We start from the raw sequence: 22,682 nt of genomic DNA on the forward strand, positions 1-22,682 counted from the left end.
GAAAAGGTATTAATACATGTAATATCAAGGTACAAACAAACCAAAAGTATTCGACATTCTATTCCTAGTATCTTTACAATATGTTTCAAGCATACATGTACATTGATTAAATCATATTAGTGTAGATTATTCCTGATACACTTTAGGAAAAATATATTACATAGAAATTAATTCTAAGCAGGCTTCCTGCATTGCAATGGCCTTGCGTAAGAATCAGATGAAACATTTGTAGAGGAAGCACATCATAGGGTTGTGTAATCCAAAGAACCTGACGAGTGTTTTATGAAGTTACACATGACTTTATGCAAGACTGGAACATGGTCTTAGGTGTTAGGTCAGCTACGTAGGGATATATCATATAGCACAAGAAAGGATCACCAGTCGTGTATAAAGTCATTTCTATAAAAAATACAGACAGCTTCATGACACATCTACCAAAAATGATGAAGTACATCATTGTATACTCACCCAAAGAATGGTATTAATGATATCAGTGTTTCTTTGCTTGGTGTCTCTGTAAGTTCGAGGGAGTTCTGTACACAAAAATTGATCACCAGTCGTAGATAGTGCTGCAACTTTTTCCTCCTTTCTTCAACAAATTTTGTGTCCTATGAAATCACAAAACAGATTATAACACATGTAGTTCATTGACTTGTGTGAGATCCAAATTTCTGGTTTTTGTAATACTACATGAAATTTGTCATACTAAATACAGATCGAAGCTGAATAGGGTCTTTTGTACGATTCAATAGATGTTAAATTTTTTAGTAAATAATAATCTTAAATGCTGGATGTGATTCAATTGTTCTTAAGTTAAAATTGAAAATATATAAATGTGGACAACATCATTACCTTTATAACCAAAATCCTATGTAAAGTATACTTTTGTGCCAACTTGAATGTGATAAGATTTATAGTTATTCTTTTGTTACAACATTCAGAGCAACTGGGCAAATTTGTTAAGCTCTTTATTCATTTCATTTGTAAACTCTTACTTTGCAAGCTACTTTGTCAAATACCCCTTGCGATCCATAAATAATTGCAAAGCCATAGCCATAATAAATACCTTGGCCATTGCTACCTGTACAGCTAAGAAAAAAAGATATTGGTGAGGAAATCAGTATTTTCAAAGAAATACTACCAAAGAACATACATGTAGGACAACATATAAAACTGAAACTTTAAAAATCAGTATTTTGCAAGAAACCATCAATATCATTCTTATTTTTCATACTGAAAATCAGTACTACTTAGCAGCTTAGCATGTACGTCTTACAAAGAGTTGCGATTGATCTGATCAATCGCTACTATGGAAAGCCAGCAAAGTCAACATATAAAATGCATGTTTGCTCAAAATTTTTTCTAGATATGAATGTATATCCATAAATTCATTGATTTCTTGACAATTTGGTGTGTGCTCCATTGTTTACATAGGACATTTTGCAAATTTCCTGTAGAAAAAATTATGACACTGATGGGATTTCCATAGAGTTATGATTGATTGGATCAATCTAACTCTTTGTAAAGACGGGGCCCAAAAATATCATAAACTGAACTTGTACTTTATTTTCTTGCTGACAAGAACTGGGTGGTTCCTGTAAGCCTATGAGAATGACAACTATCCATATTCAACAGGTTAAAAAATGTTATCACTGAAGAAATGCCCAGTATGATTCCTCTTATTCATGATTTTGTTTTGGACTTAAAACAACGTTTATCATTGGGCTGGCCCTTTGTGTTGTTTTAGGTTGTCTTCTCATCTATTTGAAATTCTTTATCTTAACATGGTTCATTTGTCAAATATTTGTTTAATAAAATTTAGTTGTTTGTAATTTTTGTATCTATGTTGTAGGGCCTTCAAGGACAATAGTATAACTGTTGATAATAAATATGTGAATGACTGACTGACTGAATGAAAGAATAAATGAATGAATATGCATACAGAAGTAAATGAGTATACCTTGTTACCAACAGCCTTCTTGGGAGGGAATTCAAAAGTGTTGATGACAGCATTAGATTTCTTCATCTTGATGTGGAGTTCACGGAACTGAGAATATCGACGATAAACATTCCATTCATCATCTCGGATTCGAACATATATCTGAGCAGGACAATGACAAGGAAAAGAGATAATGAAAAGGAAAAGGAGAAAGACAATGAAATGATGTGAAATTGTACAGCATACCTTGCAATGGACCTACTTGGAGAGCAACACAGAAGCAGACAAAACTGGATTTCCCTTCTGTCAAAGAATATTAGATGATGAAATTAAAGGTCAAGTCCATCCCAGAAAAAAGTTGATTTGAATAAATAGAGAAAAATCAAACAAGAATAATGCTGAAAACTTCATCAAAATCGGATGGAAAATAAGAAAGTTATGCCATTTTAAAGAGTCGCTTATTTTTCACAAAACAGTTCTACGCTCAACTCAGTAATATGCAACTTAGAGAGTCGATAATGTCACTCACTCACTATTTCTTATGTTTTTTATTGTTTGAATTATACAATATTTCAATATTGACCATCTTGTTTGAACCACAAAATGTTGAAACAATAGAATTCCACATGTTCAGGGAGGAAGGATTTTTCGCATGACAATGAGGAGAAAATTCAAATATTTCATATTTCATATAATAAAATACAAAAGAAATAGTGAGTGGATGATGTCATCGGTCCCTCATTTGCATACTGACCAAGATGTGCATATAACTGTTATATGAAATTTAGAAAAACTTTAAAATGTCATAACTTTCTTATTTCAGATCCGATTTTGATGAAATTTTCAGTGTTATCCTTGTCTGATTTATCTCTTTCTATTCAAATCATCTTTTTGGTGGGGTGAACTTGTCCTTTAAATAAGGGTCTTGTCATTAGCTTGGGATAACTGATTGATCGATAGATTGTGGTTTAACGACACTACCAACACAATGCATCATATAAGTGTCTGAATAGTAATCTTTATGTTATTTATATTCTACATAAATTAAATCCTGTATACTAATTGGTTTAAATAGCATCATGTGACCAAACATATTCTCACTATTTTGCAATGATGTTGAAAATGAAACACCCACTGAAGAAAATTAACTATTCCATGACGTCAATGATGGAATAGTGCACTATTCCATCATTGACGTAACAGATCGTGATCTCTCGGGCGCACCGCTCAGCGAGGTGACTCTTCTGGGAAAGTCCTGTGAAGGGACGGTGCAGGCACAAATCCGCGTTCCGCTGAGCGCATGGCTTTAGGAAAAGTAGATCAGTCAGCACAGCGCGTTATCTATATTTTGGTTCAGATTTAAAAAAAGATGAACTACAGGTACAAGAACTAGATTATAAAGACCTATTGTTCTAACTTATTAATAAACCAGGTCTTAATTTCGAAAGTATAGAGAGAATTATTCATCCTCAGTTGTACTGGCAAAATGACTATTTTCCCTCAGGTATATTTGTATTATATATGATCTATGGATTTAATTACAAAATCTAACTACTTCACCAGGAAAACAATCCCTTGTCTTTTTAGTCTTTGACCCCACACTACAATATGAATAAGGTTGAAACCATGCACAGATGAATTAATGGATTGTTAAACTAAAGCGTCTGCACTCCTTCAGCCCAGAGGCATTTATAATCAAGGCATACATGGAACTGCCATGGTTCGATATGGTTCTCTCTCTCCTTTTATAGAGAAGAGAGAGGAAGAATGTGAGGAAAAGAAGAGGTGTTGCATGTGTATGGATATAGACCTACCTGGTATACATGGAAAGCATCTTTACCCTTTCCTCTTAAGAAAGCTGATGGAATCCATAGATTGATAAGGGCTCTAGTTGCAGGTGCTAATGAGGCTCTGCAGAATAAGAACAAGAAGGAACGATGACAGGCCAATTAAAGTCATCAGGTAGGTACCAAGTAAAATAGAGTGACAATATTTTTACACAAAGTCTGAATAATAGACAAATGCCCAGTTGGAACAGCAGTGTCCCCAAAATAAAAATAACAATAATGAAGGTTTTATTTCATAAAGCGCAAATACCGCCCGAAGAAGCTCATGGGGCTAGCCCAGAGACATTTCCTTTGTAAATATGCAGAAAAACTACAAATATACACTGTATACATGTATGTAAACAAGTTCTACAAATAGATCTTAAATTACAAAATACATGTACAAAAAGCAACATTTTGATGGGTTCAACACTAATTTTGATACATGGATGCAAGATTTGATGCAAGAAAAAGCACATGATTTTTCACTTTTCACTTTGGTAGTTTGGCAAACAGGTCCCCCCTCCCAATCAGCTTCCGTGGATATTAGCAGCTTACTCTACAATTAGGACAAAACAATTGTCTGAACCAAGTATGAAACTGAAACATCCTGTAATCATTTGCATCACATCGAAAGCTACCAGAATAGAGACTTACGTTTCTGAATCTGGTGAGTTGAGTTCTGAATCTGATTTGTCTTCAGGTAACGGTCCTCTAAGATCAATCAATTCATCTCTCAATACCTTGATAAGAGAATCTTTAGCCTTCAGCTGTCTTGTAAGATAGTCATTGAACTCCATCAGCTCACCATGCATCTCAGCTACCTGGATCAACTTGTGTTCATACTGCTCAGCTTGTTCACTTACAATGAATTAAAATATAAAAAAATGGGAATTAATAATACTTGCTCAAAAAGCATTTTGCACTTACTTTATCAGAAGTCTCTACTAAAGCACTCCACAATAAATGCATAATAATTACCCTTGCTTTAGCAGATCAGCTATTAAACACACACTGCATTTCAAGGAAGACATTCCTGCCAGGTCCCATTTTACCTAACCTAGGTTGAGTGCAGCACAATATGGATGAATTTCTGGCTACAGGAAATTGAAGCCCGGAGTAGCGTATGAACCCATGGCCCACTGGTTAAGAGTCGGGAGTCAGTACTACTGACCCACGATGCCTACATGAGAAATTCTTTATTATTTTAGTTATTTTCATCAGTTCGAATTTGCAAAATCTTCAAGCCAGCTTAGTGACCTGTGGTTAAAGATGATCTAATATATTATACAGATTTACTTTATAACAAAAACAAAATTTAAGTCTTCAATATCCTAACATTTTATTTCAGGGGGCCGTTCATAAAGCTATTTATAAGTTATGCCCAACTTTATAAGTGACTAGTGACCCTTTCTTGTACTTAATAAGATATCCCAATTTTGCCTGTTTCAAAATATTTGGTGATGTACATCCTTTAAACAATTGGAAAATACTGAATTTCCATTCAAGGAAAATGTAAATCTAAGAATTACGGATTTCAGCTGTATCGAATAAGAATCAAAATGATTGAGAATCTAATTTCGTAACCAAGGAAGGTTTTATGCAAACCACCCAGGTCCATTCTCAACCTTTATTCAGTGGCCAAGTATTGAATTCAATGAATTATCATACAGCCTTCAAACACAATCAGCAGACAAGTTCTTGTCCTGTTCCACATACATGTACAATCATATTGTTCATAATCAGTTTGTAACTCTGAGCATATGCAGTAATATACAGTAATGTATTATGTCAAAAGAAGGAGAGAAGTAAACAAAATCTCTCCGTTTTCTTTCCCTCGTAGCAGCTGTGGCTGGTTGTGTGCATCACAAATTGGTCTTCACTCTGATATGAGAACCCACCCAGGCAAATTACTTGTCTGCCTACTCATCTGTCACATCAACAGAAGATTCCAGAAAGACATGAAGATATATAGCCTACAGACTTTCTCATGCTCTGTTGGGATAGGAAGTGTCATACCTGTAATCTATGAGATTTTGTTTAGGTTCCGGTATGGCTGGTTGAGTATCCTCCGGTCTGAAACCTGGTAGCCCTGTATGGAGGAGACAAGTGGGAAGTGAAAGGAAATCTTACTAAATCCATCTCATGGTCATACATGTATACCAAGTCAATTCATGCAATGCACTATTAACCCTTATCAGACCTTTAATACTTTGGCGCAACTAAAATTTAATTTTACATCACAGTGAAGAATGCCTGATTATCTCAGCATAAACCTATACTACATAAATATAGTATCATCTTATTTGTTAAAAAGATTCTCTCAGGCCACATATATTATTATCCATTCTTGACATATTTTTCCTTAAAGATAAATACCAGTTGTGGTAATGATCTCGAAATGAGTTCGAACAGAATCCAATGAAAGTGTTTGTATGTATAAATTAGGCCTAGTATAAATAAAAAATATGTGCCAAATAGCTCAGGAAGAAATGCATAATCAACGAGAAATGAGCAAAATAAGCAAGGAACTCCATCAAATGTCGGGTATTTTTGGAAGCAATAGAGTACACTGTCCCATATATGCTTTTCTGTGTTAGTGATCATCAGAATTATCGATTTTGAGCTAAGATTTCATGATTTTACAAAGATAAGTTTACATTAATGTACCAGATCTAGATGTATGATAATATTTTGGAATTAACCTGGATTTAAAAGACTTTCTTGTGAAATAGTTGTTTGCTGCAACTACTGTCTTTTACCTTTAAATTGGGGATTTGTGAGGTCTATTTTTCCCCCTCACTCTGTGGATGCTACAATATGACAGGGGTGGAGAGATAATAAGGGACAGATTTCAACCATTGGCCACATGATCACGCCCAGAACTGGCACAAAATCACCCTACATGATGGCCCTGACATTATCAAGGAATCTGCAGGGTTGATTTTCCCGGTATATCATATAATTTCATTTCTATAATTAGGTACAGCATCAAATTACAAGTATGCCAATTGATCATGATATTATCATTTTGCTATAAATTACTAAATTAAGCTCTACATTAATATTGGTTAAATACTCTTCAGTACTGATAACACAAATGTCCTCTCCGAGCCAAACTTTCAACGGCTTTAATTTCATAAATATCTTTATGTGACCTTTTCAAGGTCAAATAGTTGCCAGAGTGGAAGTAAAAATCTGTGACATATTTATGCACGATGTTTATTGAACTGTTACAAGTCAAATAAGGACCAGTCTAATCTGTACAAGCAACCCCCTATCAAACTAAAGATTGGGTAGATCTAAACATACCTTCAATTGCTCCAGTAGACCCTTCTCTTCTTAGCATCTGAACAGCAGCTACATACTTCTTCAACTGATTCTTCAGGAGTTCATTTTCCCTGTCAAGTCAAACCATCAATACACTCAGATTAAACATCACTCTCAACATCAGGGGGGTGTTGACATGAAAATGCTACGTGCATTCTTGGTTTAAAAAAAATTGACAAAAATGTTAGTAGACAACTGATTTTAGATGAAATAGGATTAATCTATGTGGGATGAGACCAATAAGAAACAAGACAAATTAGATAATTTCCAGACTCTTAACTAGACTAGAAATTTGATGTGTTCAAAGGACACAGATGCCTCCGCTTAACGCGATCAAAAATTCATTCAATATGATTGAACTTTAAGTGCAGAAACCAATATGCATATATATAATGAACAAATTTAGACCTTTGAACCAACTTGCTTATATAATGAGCTGTGACCTTTGACCTGCGGACTCCGAATTCGAACTTAGCCTGTATTTTGGTGTCATCTACCCACACACCCAAAATTTTTAAAATCCATTAAATATTTTTTGAGTTATTGCGCGGAAACCAACTCGCATATTTAATGAACTGTGACCTTTGACCTGCGTACTCCGAATTCAAACTTAGCCTTTATTTTGGTGTCATCTACCTACACACTAAAAATTTTCAAAATCCATGAAATATTTTTCTAGTTATTGCGCGGAAACCAACTCGCATATTTAATGAGCTGTGACCTTTGACCAGCGGTCTCCGAATTTGAACTTAGCCTGTATTTTGGTGTCATCTACCTACACCAAAAACTTTTAAAATCCATTAATATTTTTCGAGTTATTGCGCGGAAACCAACTTGCATATTTAATGAGCTTTGACATGCAGACTCTGAATTCGAACTTAGCCTGTATTTTGGTGTCATCTACCTACACACCAAAATTTTTTAATTCATTAAATATTTTTTGAGTTATTGCGCGGAAACCAACTCGCATATATAATGAGCTGTGACCTTTGACCTGCGGACTCCGAATTCAAACTTAGCCTGTATTTTGGTGTCATCTACCTACACACCAAATTTTTTTTAATCCATTGGATATTTTTCGAGTTATTGCACGGAAACCAAGTGGGGGGACGGATGGAAGGACGGACAGACAGGGGCAACGCTTAATGCCCCCTCTGGACTTCGTCTGCGGGGTCATAAAAAGAAATCTGTAACAATTTTTCCAATTAATAATCACATTGAGTAAATTCTTACACTGGTCCATATCTTTACCGTTCATACCTTGTAAGAGCCTGTACTTGTGAGTCTAATTTCTCTTGCATGTCAGAATCTTTGACCCTCAGTTCTTCTAGTTGACCCCTGAGAGAAGCCGAGTGTTCCATCTCGCTATCTAACAGTGCACGTAGTGATCTGAAAATAAAAATAAGTAGTCAACACAGATCCACAAAGCACAGGAATATGTCAGAAGTAACATCTACATGTACATCTACCCTTTGGTATTCTACACATCATTGACCAGAAAAATGTCATTAAGATCATTTTGCATTTTAATTTCACAACAGCATCAATATGAAGAACTAATTGGACACTCTTTTGGAATGTCATTTAATAAGTATGGAAATTTGTAGAGAGAATTGACATTAATCGCTCTGATCTTTTAAAGTTCAAGTCCACCCCAGAAAAAGGTTGATTTGAATCAACATAGAAAAATAAAACAAGCATAATGCTGAAAATTTTATCAAAATTGGATGTATAATAAGAAAGTTAATGACATTATAAAGTTGTGCTTATTTTTATCAACACAGTGCACAACTCAGTGATATTATGCAAAAGAGAGATTCAATGATGTCACTCACTATTTATTTTTTTTTATTGTTTGATTTATAGAATATTTCAAAATTACAGATTTTACAGTTAGGACCCTCTTTATTAAACCACAAAATGCTATTAAACAATTGTATTTCCACATGATCAAAGATGAATAAAACTTTGTTTCACAAGACAATGAGGAAAAAATGAAAATATTTCAATTCATACAATAAAATACAAAATAGGGAGTGGGTGATGTCATCGGTCCTCTCATTTGCATACTGTCCAGGATGTGCATAACTTTCTTATTTTACATCTGATTTTGAGGAAATTTTCAGTGTTATGCATGTTTTATTTTAATTTTTTTAATTCAAATCAACTTTTTGTTGGGGTGGACTTGTCATTTAAAGATCTATTCTCAGAAACTTCAAAAAGTTTGAAGAAAGAGAATTTAACCTACCTGTTTTTCTCTTGCAAATCATCATTACGATTCATAGTAGCTAGAAGCGCTTGTCTCAAATCATCTGTTGACAAGTAAAATCATTAGTTTTCAAATAAAGAATGGTAAATATTGCAATGGTAGACAATTTTGCATGCAGCGAAAGTTGCCCAGTCAGATATTTCTCACTCTCACATTGAATGTGAATTTCCTACCATTGAACAAATACAAATATTGCAACGTACTGTACAACACCTAAGAAGTTGAGATATTGAAAACCGGGTAGAATAACAACTTCTTTTAACAGGAATAAATGACTCAGAAATAGGGGGAGAATTCCCTACTGCATTATAAATTTAATGATAATGTGTATAAGTGATGCCACAGAAGAAAATGAACAAGTACATTAAATCTGACAAAGGTGCAATTACAAGGTAATTACAAGGTACAGGTACAATGTCATGCAGTAGTCTTTGACCTTGAAAACGGGATATTCTGGATGCATATGATGGGACAAATTTGCACATTTCATATACTTTGGTCATCTTAAAAGATACTTTGGACAGTATGCAATGTAAGTCATAAATATGTGTACGCCACGATGCTGACGATGTGGAATGTTTTGGGCCATTCTTGGTCACGTGTGTCACCGAAATCATGACAAATCTTGACTTCAATAAATTTGAGAGATTTATAACTAATTATGATGATTTTAAATGTTGAATTTCATTGTGAAATTCACAGGAATTTAAAAACAAAATTAAACTTTCAAAATCATGCTTCTGTGTGAAGTCACAAAGAAGTGACCCACTTCTTTTGACCTCTGACCTTGAACCTGCATATTGGAGACAGCAACAAATAGTTCCAAATGATAGCTGACTAAATATGTTAAAGCTATATAACCTTTGAATTACTGAATTTAAAAAAATTCTAGATTTATAACTGATTAAAGTCAAAATCTATCATAACTTTGGTCACACTCATGAAGAAGAATGGCCCTTTTTTCCTCATGTTATCTATACCAATACTAACTTGTTACGTAAAGCGAGTGTTGATAAAATGTGAATAACCTCTTACAGATCACCACAGGTGATTAACAGCAAGGGGAGATTAAGTCTGAAACCTTAACCAGTCTTATCTGCAGATTTCATAATCATACAGTAAATAAGAAACATTTAACTTAATGTACATGTAGGTCGGCTTATGGAAGTTCAATAACACTTGTTAAACAGGCAATAACACTGAATGTTAAGGTCAGAGGTCACTTACCTGTCGACATGTCAGAAGCTATTCTATCTGTCTCCTCTGTTCTACCAAGTTCTACCAATGAGCTTCAAGACAAAAAAAAAATACACATAACCACGTGAAATCCGAAATCTGAAATTGTAAAATAAACCCCTATCCCCCGCCATTTTCATCAATGCATTTAGTCAAAATAAAAAGAGTACAATAAAATATCATGAATTGAAGTGAACTCCCAATAAAATGGAAAAAATTTGTATCAATAAGGATTATGTAATATTCAAAATAAAGATTGGTCGATATTAGGCTTGGAGACTAAATTCAAAATGTGCAATATTTTCACCATCACAATGAGGTTTCAAAAGGACATTATTACCTTGTGTGAATACTGTTCACATTTATACTGATAATAATTTAACTCTTATCAACTCTGTGCTCAAGTTGGTAAATGAAATTATGAATTGGGCTTTAGACAGGCCAACATACTCATACATTTCAAGGAAAGAACATTCCTACTATGTACCCATTTATTACCACTGGGTCTACTGCAGCAAAATGTGAAAAATTTTACACTTTTCATATTCATACCTATCTGTGAGTCCTTTCTGTGCGAGAGCTAAACCCAACGTAGCATTCTCAGTCTCAGCACCAAACATTAGCACACTTGAATCATTAGACTGGATCTCATCTGGGCAAGAAAAGATAAAAAAAAACATTAGCAGAGTATTTTTCAAGCAATTCTAATAGTCAGGAAAATTAAATAAAAAATACTTAATCTTTACTTATGAGGTAAGACTAAAAATCAATCAATCTATTCTCCACTTTATGCAATAAAGTACATGTAGGCCTATATATTCTAACTACATCTTGGACCTCAAATCATACAACACTATTACAGATAAAGAATATATGAATGAAAATTATACAAGTACTTCCCTTATTGTGGATGCATCTTTAATACATCTTTAAATAATTGTACGAATTATGTGGCATTAGCATTGTTGATAGGAAAGAAACCTACAGGAGAACATACCTTGAGCCACAGGAAACATTGCCTCATCGGACTCCTCACCAAGTAGATGAAAACTGCCTTTACTTAGAGCAGGACTCATTCTATCCGTTGACTCTACGCTGGCTCTTTTTGTAGAGGATGACGATTCCTCATCAGCAGTTACATCAATGTCACCATCCCCATTGGACAATCTTTCTCCTGCACCAAAGGTATCATAGATACTCCTTGTGGTTGTTCCTTCAGGAGTTGAGATGGTAATGTCCTGACGCAACTGATCGCTGACCTCAGTTGCATCCACAGAGTTCCGTAACTTCTCATACTGAGCCAGCGTGGAAGTTTCCAGCGGCGTCGATGGTGGAGTTTTTGCCGGGAACGCAGAGTACAGCTCTCGCGAGTGAAGCTCAGGATCTCCGCCCCCTGCGTTCGGTGTGACACTCCCGTTGACGAGTGCCATCTGCTGCCGTGTGATCTCCATCTCGTGGTTCTTCATTGAGTTGCGTATCCTCTGGTATTGATCCAGAAGCGATGCCTCTTGCGGCGTGGAAGGGGGCGTGGTCGCAGGAAACGACACTGGGAGGTCTTCAGACGTCGAAGAATGGTCCCTGGGTATATCTACCTCATTATCATTTACATCACTTCTAACTATTGGTGCCAACACTCCAGAAGGTTGAACTGTTCCTTGATCACTCAAACGTCCACTACTACTTGTAGATTCTGTGTCTTTGTCTGATCGTAGTGAACCTGAACTACCATCTGTGGCACCGGACAAGGCTGGGCTTCCAGTGCTTTGACTAGATATGCCCACACCTTGCGCTGTGAATCGTCCAGTATCGCTACTCAGAGCAAAGTCTTGTAAACTATCATGGGATTCTACAGATTCATTGCGTCCTGTATCTACAAGATTGACTTTAAATGATGGAGATCCTGCTAGTACTGATGATGATGACGAGCCTTGATTGTCATTGAAAGATACTATAGACACAGAACCTTTCTTCTTGCCTTTTTTCTTCTTCTTCTCTTTATGACCTGACAACAATAAGACAGGAAAAAAATCACTTATTACAACATTCACCTGATGCATTTGGTTTAAAATGTAAAATGAATTATACCTGGTGATGTCAATTTTCTATTTCTATTCATCTGACACACATGACTTTAACCTAATATCTAAACAGTACTAGGAACATATAAGTGCTTTGATCAAGACAACATATCAACATAAAGAGTGAAAGAAGGAAATAAGATGATCAAATATCAGTAATTATTCAAATTTCTCATATATCTTTGTTTCAACTATAATTACAAACGTTGTAATTCCCCCAACTGCTTGTTATTCCTCTTCCAATTCATAAGGAAGGATGAACTGGCATACCCACAATCAAGTAACAGTCAGAGCAATAGTATTCATGGCTTAACACTGCATGGGGTCAAAGGATACAGTAGGCAATCACAGTCAAGAGCTCTTCTGTTATCAAATTTTAAATATTTCCATAATTGGACTGTGAAAATAATTCATAAATCTCATCATCTGACACACACACAATAATTTTGACACCTAGCAGTTTAGCTGTTGATCAAGGAACAAGCAAGAATACGAAAGTCACAGACTATACTACATGATGAAAAAAAGAAGTAAAAAATATTGAGCTCAACTTGCCAATATTTTAAGCAAAGAGAGAGGAAAGAAAAGAAACTGAAATCCTGCAAATGACTAAATCAACCATTTTGGTATCATTTGATATATGACTTTATAGGACCATTTTTTTTTTTTTTTTTTTTTTATTATTACTTTAATTGGTCAAATATTTCTTAGGATTTCCTCTTATAATAGTCTGGTCTGTTAGCGAAATTATGTGGACACGGTGGACAAAAGCATGATTTTTTCTCCAGACCTTTGTTTATGTATAAGAATAAAAAATGGGGTATGCTCCAAAAAATCTGGCTGCAGGAACAGAGAAAAAATGGGTGAAAAAGTCAGAATTTATGAGTTTAGATTGGTCTGATATATAGACTAGCGCTAGTGCAAAACTCAATAGCAGTGCATTATTTTGCATTGGTTTAGTTCTTGAATTCAGACCCTTTTTGAACAGATGTTCTGTTTGTCCTCACATCTCAATGCACCAAAGATCTGAATGCAGATGCTAAACAAGCCGAAGGGTGGCGGTGGAGGGGGTTGGATGTTGGATGTTGGTATGTATGTACATATTTTGGTCTTGGGGTAAAGATGTGCAAAACACATTTTTTGCATGTGTTGGAAATGGTGTTGCCATGGTAACAGTGTATTATGGCAAAACTAAGGTAAAAATCTTGCAGTTAGAACCACTTCCTCTGTTTTCATCCGATTCTCATGAAATTCGGCACACACATTGGTCTTGAGGTGAAGATGTCTAAGACACATTTTTGTGTGTCTTTCAGAAATCTCGTTGCCATGGTAACAACATATTATATGGTGAAAATTGGGAAAAAACTTACAATTCAAACTGCTTCATCAGTTTTCAATCAATTCACATGAAATTCGGCACACACATTGGTATTAAAGTAAAGATATACAAGGCGCTTTTTGTGTGTGTTTCAGAAATTGTGTTGCCATGGTAACAGCATGTTATATGGAAAAGTTTAGGTAAAAACGTTACAATTTGAACTATTTCATCAGTTTTGAACCAATTAATTCTCATGAAATTTGGCTCACACATATGCCTTGGGGTAAAGATGTGAAAGAACCATTTTTTTGTGCATTTGTCAGAGAGTGCATTGCCATGGTAACCACATATGTTAGCCAGAAATGCATGAAAACTCATTGTGGATCAAACTTCTTCCCCTGTTTTTAGTCAGTGCTCATAAAAGTTGGAAGAAATATTCATCTTGGGGTAAAGATTCATATTAAATTCCAAATGTCTTCTCTGCATTAAAATGTTCACGCGAGAGTGTGGGGGTATTAATCACCTTCAGTAATATTTCTAGGTTTTGGGGAGGGGCGGGATTGGTCCGTAAAATCTGACATCAAAATAAAGAAGGTTTAAGGCAGTGGCCATTAGGAACATAAAAATGATAAACACTCTTAAAATAAGCATCCCCTCAAGGGCATAGGCTGGGGGTACACTGCATGGGTGAATGTGAAACCTTCCGCTGAGGCAGAGGAGTTTCAACACTGGCAAGCAAAACGAAATGTGTACCCCTTCTACTTTCAACAGCTGATTTTCCAAACCTTAGTTCCACCTCCCCAAGATGTGCACCCCTCCCCATACCACTTTTAGTTCTACCTTTCCATGCTTAAACCAGTCTACGCCTTTGCCCCTCAGGTGTGCCGTTTGCATTTTTAAAGCGAGACATTACTCCTTTTTTTTTTGGGGGGGGGGGGGTCTTCAGAAAATGACCTCATAAAAGTAAAAGTTAAAGGATTATGACTAGGAACTTAAACCCCCCCGAAATAATAGGGGCTGATATATTTTTTTAGCAGACAAATGCCCCCCCCCCCTTAAAAGGTAAGAAGAGTCCTTTGCACTTCAGACCATTCATTTGAAGTTTAATGCATTCTGATTTGAAAAAAAATTGTTTACGGTACCCAATTAATCATTGTTTATTTATATTCTCATACTCAGTCTTATATTCATATTCCGTTCCTACTCTTTCTTTTTATTTTATCACATCACTCTTGATTTTGAGCTTCACCATACCATATCCTTCTGTTTCCTCTCTCTTTTTTTTACTCTCTCTCTCCAAGTATATTTTTTCTGACATATTTTAAAGTGTACCTTTAATCATGCAACTAATTATAGAAATATAAATACATACAAAAATCTCTGCACTTGTTTTAGAAATTCACTTGCAAATCCATGACTCAATAACATACCATATCAAAAATATCCATATGTGCACAATAGATTTTAGCCTTCTATTTTCTTTCATTTAATTTTTTCAGTATATTTCTGTGACAGCCCCTGCTTTATCCTACATCTCCCATTGTCAAAAAATTAATATTATGTTTCAGTAGCAAAATTGTTGGATGCAAACTCTGACTGTCATTTTAAAAAATGCAAATAATTTTCCATTGGAGTAAAGACAAACTCATTCACTGTTCATTGAGCAAATGATGACTTTTATTTCTCTACATATAATTATATTCTAGTCATTTCCCTTTCAGATTGTGGTAACTGCAGGAATGGGAAAACTCAGTGATAAAACTAAAATTTTCACAGAGGATTTTTGGAAAATAACTAAATCCATTTTTGTCAAGCAACAGTTATTCCATTCTGAATTCTGCAACCTTGTTAATATGAATTTGATGCACCTTTACCAAAATATAATATCATGACAGTCATTTCTTCAATTCTTTAAACTAGACATTAACTATTGTTAATAGTATTATTCAGGACAGAGTGTAGCCAAAATGGAGTTTAAAAGATTATGAAAAAAATGAATGTCATGTTATATTTCGGTGAAGGTGTAAGCATTCAAAATGGAATAATTGTTGCTAGATAATAAATAATTAAAATAGCAAAGAAAAATGTACTTAGAGAGGGAGACAAAGAGGGGGAGAGAGGAAACAAATCAAGAAGGTACGGTAAAGATCAAAAGTACAAAGAGTGATGTAAGAATGTCAGAGTAAGAACTGAAATGAACAAAGACTGCGCAAAAGAAGATAAATAAAACATTGATTAATTGGGCACCGAAAACAATCTTTTATCAAAGCAGAATGTTTTAGGCTTTAAATTAATACGCTGAAGTGTAAAGGATATTTCTCCCCCCCCTATTTTTTTTTTTGGGGGGGGGGTTAAGTTCCTAGTAATAATTTCCTTTTACTCTTTATGTGGCAATTTCCTAAAGCCCCCCCCCCCAAAAAAAAATGGAAAGGGGTGTTTTTTTTAAGAGTGTTTAAGTTCCTAATGGTCATGGCCTTTAACCTTCTATATTTTTATGTTGTCAGTTTTTAAGGACATCCTCTGCCCCCCCCCCCAAAAAAAAAAGAACCTATAAATATTATTGAAGGTGATTAATACCCTGCGCTATTATATGACGTTAAAGGGGAATCCAACCCAAATAAACACTTGTTTTTAGAGGAAAAGGAAAAATCAGACAAGTTCAAAGTTTGAACAATATCGGACAAACCATAAGAAAGTTGTGAATATATAAAAGTTGTAAACATTGGTAATCACTATACCCATGAAGACTTCAAATTGGCCGCATATGTGATGTCATAGTGAAATAATTAGGCAAGGACCACTCTTCCATGTACAGGAATAATTAATTGGCTAAAATGTCTTTTTCAAAAGTTTTATATTATTTTATATTATATCTTTCTTTCATGAGGACATAAAACAATATACTACCAGGTTCATATTACGGCCCCAATGGAATAGGGATTTAGGAGAAAACCAAAAATCCTGATAATTAAGTACAAGCCCTATGGGAAAGTTGTCCTTGCGGCCTCGCCCCTTGTCATAATTTACTTACCCAGTTGCCAATTTGAAATCTACATACTAGTAGTCTTAGGGATCTTAATTTTAAAGCAGCCATAAAGTTTGCTTGTCCGATTTCTTTCAAACTTTCACCATTCTTATTTTTCTCCTTTTCCACACAACATGTTATGACCAAGGCTGGATTCCCTCCCCTTTAACACTGAATATGAATCTTTACCCAAAATGAATATTTGTGTCAAATTTTATGAGCACAGGCTGAAAACTGAGAAGTAGATTGATCCACGATGAATTTTCCTGCATTTCTAGCTATCATATGTGGTTACCCTGGCAATGTACTCTCTGACAAATGCAAAAAAAAGTTCTTTCACATCTTTACCCCAAGGCATATGTGTGAGCCAAATTTCATGAGAATTAATTGGTTCAAAACTGATGAAATAGTTCAAATTGTAACGTTTTTACCTAAACTTTTCCATATAACATGCTGTTACCATGGCAACACAATTTCTGAAACACACACAAAAAGCGCCTTGTACATCTTTACTTTAATACCAATGTGTGTGCCGAATTTCATGTGAATTGATTGAAAACTGATGAAGCAGTTTGAATTGTAAGTTTTTTCCCAATTTTCACCATATAATATGTTGTTACCATGGCAACGAGATTTCTGAAAGACACACAAAAATGTGTCTTAGACATCTTCACCTCAAGACCAATGTGTGTGCCGAATTTCATGAGAATCGGATGAAAACAGAGGAAGTGGTTCTAACTGCAAGATTTTTACCTTATTTTTGCCATAATACACTGTTACCATGGCAACACCATTTCCAACACATGCAAAAAATGTGTTTTGCACATCTTTACCCCAAGACCAAAATATGTACATACATACCAACATCCAACATCCAACCCCCTCCACCGCCACCCTTCGGCTTGTTTAGCATCTGCATTCAGATCTTTGGTGCATTGAGATGTGAGGACAAACAGAACATCTGTTCAAAAAGGGTCTGAATTCAAGAACTAAACCAATGCAAAATAATGCACTGCTATTGAGTTTTGCACTAGCGCTAGTCTATATATCAGACCAATCTAAACTCATAAATTCTGACTTTTTCACCCATTTTTTCTCTGTTCCTGCAGCCAGATTTTTTGGAGCATACCCCATTTTTAATTCTCATACAAAAACAAAGGTCTGGAGAAAAAATCATGCTTTTGTCCACCGTGTCCACAAGTAGGGTGTTTTTGACGCTAACAGACCGGACTATAATATCTTGATATGTACAAGTACAGTTTGTTTGAAAACAAAAGGAAAAAAAACAAACATAAATTTGGTAGAATTGAGTTTTGAAACATTTTCAATCACCAAATATTCAATTCAATGCTGCTCAGTTCATTAATTTGTTTTCCCTCATCAAATGTTTCATAAAATACAAAGTTGGTAATAATATTAATTATTGCATCTCCACCATTATACACCTTTTATACATAGTTTCTACAGCCAAATAATTGCTATTTCAATAAAAAAAAAATTGCTTTGAGTCAAGCAAGGTACTGATCTCATATGAACAACAAAACCAGGGTATTTATACTGCATTTATAGTAGAGCACTAAGAGGCTTCTGATAGAGAGGTACACAGCGCTATACATGTTATTATATTTATTTGAGTCTCGTCCCAGACCTACAGACCTTGTGATGCAACACTGGCTACTATAACAGGTTCTGGGTCTTGTTCCTGGATGTTTGAGGCCTGGACTGTATCAGGGGCTTGGATGAATGAAGAGAGAGACTCCAGTGCTGTAGGCTATAATAACAATAAGATACAGGAAGAGAAGGAGTATGGTATAATCAAAGGAAAAGTTTTTCATTTTAAATAATAATAATAATAATAATTGGCATTTACATAGCACTTTATCGATCTGGGACTGCTCAAAGCGCTTCACAATTAATTCACTGGATTCATACATGTAGTTTTTCAAACAGCGTGTTTTTATAGGGACACACTTCCTAAACCAACCACAATGACAGTTGTTTCTTACTGGTGAGCAAATGTGAGCCCATTTGTTATTTTCTTTCAATTTGCATACTATACACCTTAAATATTCCTTCAACATTCATAATTAATATCATCTAGGGGGTAATTCCATACGTGTCGTACGGGACATTTTAACAACAATTTCTAGTTTCCTAGCCGAATGCTTGAGCAATAAAATATTATTTTTTGTCAATGCTAAAGCTACATAGTGGGTAGTCATGTGAAAAACTAATAGCCAACACAAAAAACTTGATTATGGGTAAATTAGAGGTGAAAATGTTGTGTGTCGTACGGGACGCAGAAATGTTCCGTACGACACCAACATTTTTAGCTCTAACTATGGACAGCATATTTTTGTTGGTTGTTAGTTTTTTGCATGTCTACCCAGTAGTACTTTAATATTACCACAAAGCAAATTGAAGTTCTTTGTTCGTTTGGACAGCAGGTTGAAAAATGTTGTGAAAATGGCTGATTTTTCTAGCATGGAATCGTCCTAGGAAGTTATTTTTACTCTACCTTCATATAGTCATTTTGATATTGTGATGTCGCCATGGAATCCATGCATACTACACCATGTCATACCATACATATATAATACTGGGTACATTGCAATGCAATACACCAGAGTTGTGAGTGGCTAATTAACTGTATGTAATTGCTCTTTCACACGTCCCTATCTGGATTGCAACTAAAGCTAACATTTACTCAGCCTAATTTGCTGATATTCCTCAAATTTGTGATGAACTTGGATGATATTGATAAAAAAGGCATTCAGTCTCCTTCACATCTCCTCCTCCCACCCCCCCCCCTTCTGCTTGCAGGCAGTCATTTATTGGGTCTACATTTACATCAGTTTTCATTTCATACTTTTTTTGGTAGTCTGAATAAAGCAATTTACATCAGTGATGTACATATTTATCTTTTCACAAATTTTATCCAACCTTTTAAACCCCCATTCCACTTTTTTTTCTCAAACAATATTGCATGTTTTACACATTACTGTTTCCATCCACTCGTTGTTCTCAGTAAAACATGTGTACCGGGTATGTGGTTGAACTAAGTACTATATAAACTTTGGCACAGTTGCAAAGTAAATATTGTGAATTGCAAAGTAAACATGGGCATATCATATACACACCCCTAAGGAAGTCAGTCTGGTCTGTGAATGGAATCTCCATGTTTATGTTGATAAAGAGAATTTAGAGTTAGACCCATGACACAACATGTGACTATAATATCTCATCCCTGAATTCATCATAGTATGATCTTCATGAGATACATGCGCCACTGTTATGGGAGATAAGCACCATGACATTTACACACATTATATTGAACAGCTCATAATAGGACCCAAATACTCAATGAGCTCTGGCCAATATTTCATGAGTCACAGTCTGAAATATTGGGCCAAATGGTTTTTGGAATGAAAGGAAAACCAAGGTGGGGGGGGGGGGGGATGGAGCAATGCCATCGTAAGAGGGCGGGGGGGGGGGGGGGCAGGCTTGCACTCATAATAGATTACAGCCTGAATTCAGAAAAGTGATTTTGATTTTTGATTTTGAAACCATGGTTTATGGAGACTTCATGCATTAATCATGCTTTCCATGTGTATATCGAACAAGTAGAATGCCTCCGACAGTCTCGCCTGCATTGCACGATTCAATATCCAGGGTGTATTAATAGCAGTTAGTCTCTGTCTGATAGGGAAACTACGATAGGAAGTGAGCTCATTCCTAAACACAAGGATAAGATATGTTTGCCAAACAGGGAGAAAATAACATGTACATGGATACAGGGGGGGGGGTGATTTATTCCATGAAATACTCAAAAGAGCCCTAGAAACTAAAAAAAAAGGAGCACTAGCACACCAAGTGGGAATAGACCCCTCTGGGCCCCGTCTTACAAAGAGTTACGATTGATCCAATCAATCGTAACTCTATGGAAATCCATCAGTGTCATAATTTTTCTGCAGGAAATTTGCAAAATGCCCTTTGTAAACAAAGGAAAATGCATCAAATTGTCAAGAAATCATTGACTTTATGGATATACATTCATATCTAGAAATTTTTTGAACAAACATGCATTTCATATGTTGACTTTGCTGGCTTTCCATAGTTGTGATTGATCGAATCAAACGCAACTCTTTGTAAGACGGGCCCTGGTCACCGGATTACAAAACACTCGCTCTACCAATTGAGCTTTCATTGCTCAAAGTAGTTGTACTAGTATGTAATTGAATTGAGATTAAAAAAAAATAAATGAAATATTCACCATATGATTTAAATCCTTTGACAAGTACTAAGGGATACATCAAACTATGCCTTTATCAGAACATGATGCACATTACATGTACTGGCATACTTTATGGTTATATTGTAGTTGATAATACATGTATATTAAAAGTTTTTCAAAAACATGTTCAAACCAAAATTCAGACTAGTCTGGCTTTAGCTGTCTACCTGTTTTCATATTTTCCCCATAGAAACATTAGATCTTGGCCATAAGTAATGCAATTATGAAATTAGAGGACAGTTTATGAAATTACATTGAGTGGTGACTATAATCACAGCCAAGTACAAAATTATCATTTGGCAAGAGATTACATGTATGCACAGGAAAGTTGCCAATTCATACAACCTGGACATAATGATCTGAACAATAAATTGAAATATTACTCCTACAGTGCACATTGAAAGTAGAGATTGGTGTACTTTAAAAAAGACTACACAGACAAGCTGAAAAGGGAAACTGAGGCCCTATATAAATGTAGGCTTGGGTCGATGGATAACCTGTGTTTGAAATCATTCTGTCTCCATCCAGCGGGTTAATATGCTTGTCATATGACCTGTCAATTCATACCCCCCAAAATATTGAAGCATATTTGTTCTCTTGAAGTCCCGATGGACTATAAACTGACACTAAGCAAATATTTTGAGGGATGAACTAGCAGTTATCACAGCTTAATACAAGCTGCTTAAAGTCCAATCTTAATTTATATACGTATCAACCACTCATACTAGCTGTGGTATTTAAGTTACCTGGTGACTTGCCATTCTATATTAAAGCCAGTTCACGGATAGTTCATGATCAACTTTTCTTTAATGACCTTTTGCGATATTTCTTAGGATGAGCACTAACATTTTCAAATGGAGTTGCATATAACTTTACCGGCAGAGCATTCAAATTCTAAGAACAAAAGGTATTGCATAGACCAGGTGAATAGAAAAGTGCATGTACATGAGGGGTAAACTTTGGAAATCTGTTTGTTTTATTGTCTGCTTTTGGCACATCTTACTATTGATTGGGCTACTGTCAAATACCAGTGACTATACCTCGGTCACATTTGCTCTACGGCGAGTCGAAAACAGCCATTTAATTCATTTTCATTAAAACCACCAATATTTAGCTGGTACAAAATATGTTAAAACGACTGTTTTGGACTCGCCGTAAGGCCGCCGTAGAACAAATGTGACCGAGGCATTATGAAGACTTTGTTACTCTTTGGCTTGGATGTGATGAATAAAATTCTTTAAAAGGAATACATGAAATGCCCGTGTCAGTGAATGTGAAAACCACCTTCATGGCCTATCTTAAATGACCTTTCATTGCTCATGCGCAGTTTACAACCATGAACAAGCTTACACAAAATTCTACAACAG

General features: G+C 35.4%; 1 protein-coding gene across 1 annotated transcript in view; it reads right to left on the reverse strand.

Moving 5' to 3' along the window:
* The window catches only part of LOC129269569 (sorting nexin-29-like), a 43,159-nt gene that overhangs the window by 1,237 nt on the left and 19,240 nt on the right, over nucleotides 1–22,682 (reverse strand). The window contains exons 6-17 of the mRNA XM_054907080.2: nucleotides 18,678–18,792; nucleotides 11,598–12,602; nucleotides 11,153–11,252; nucleotides 10,592–10,653; nucleotides 9,344–9,407; nucleotides 8,356–8,484; nucleotides 7,078–7,166; nucleotides 5,785–5,857; nucleotides 4,423–4,626; nucleotides 3,754–3,850; nucleotides 1,961–2,101; nucleotides 469–608 (exon numbers count right to left, since the gene is read on the reverse strand). Coding sequence (XP_054763055.2) covers nucleotides 469–608; nucleotides 1,961–2,101; nucleotides 3,754–3,850; nucleotides 4,423–4,626; nucleotides 5,785–5,857; nucleotides 7,078–7,166; nucleotides 8,356–8,484; nucleotides 9,344–9,407; nucleotides 10,592–10,653; nucleotides 11,153–11,252; nucleotides 11,598–12,602; nucleotides 18,678–18,792 — 2,219 coding nt within the window. The remainder of the gene's footprint in view (nucleotides 1–468; nucleotides 609–1,960; nucleotides 2,102–3,753; nucleotides 3,851–4,422; nucleotides 4,627–5,784; nucleotides 5,858–7,077; nucleotides 7,167–8,355; nucleotides 8,485–9,343; nucleotides 9,408–10,591; nucleotides 10,654–11,152; nucleotides 11,253–11,597; nucleotides 12,603–18,677; nucleotides 18,793–22,682) is intronic.

This window comes from Lytechinus pictus, chromosome 10, assembly GCF_037042905.1.
Source record: "Lytechinus pictus isolate F3 Inbred chromosome 10, Lp3.0, whole genome shotgun sequence".
Lineage (NCBI taxonomy): Eukaryota > Metazoa > Echinodermata > Echinoidea > Temnopleuroida > Toxopneustidae > Lytechinus > Lytechinus pictus.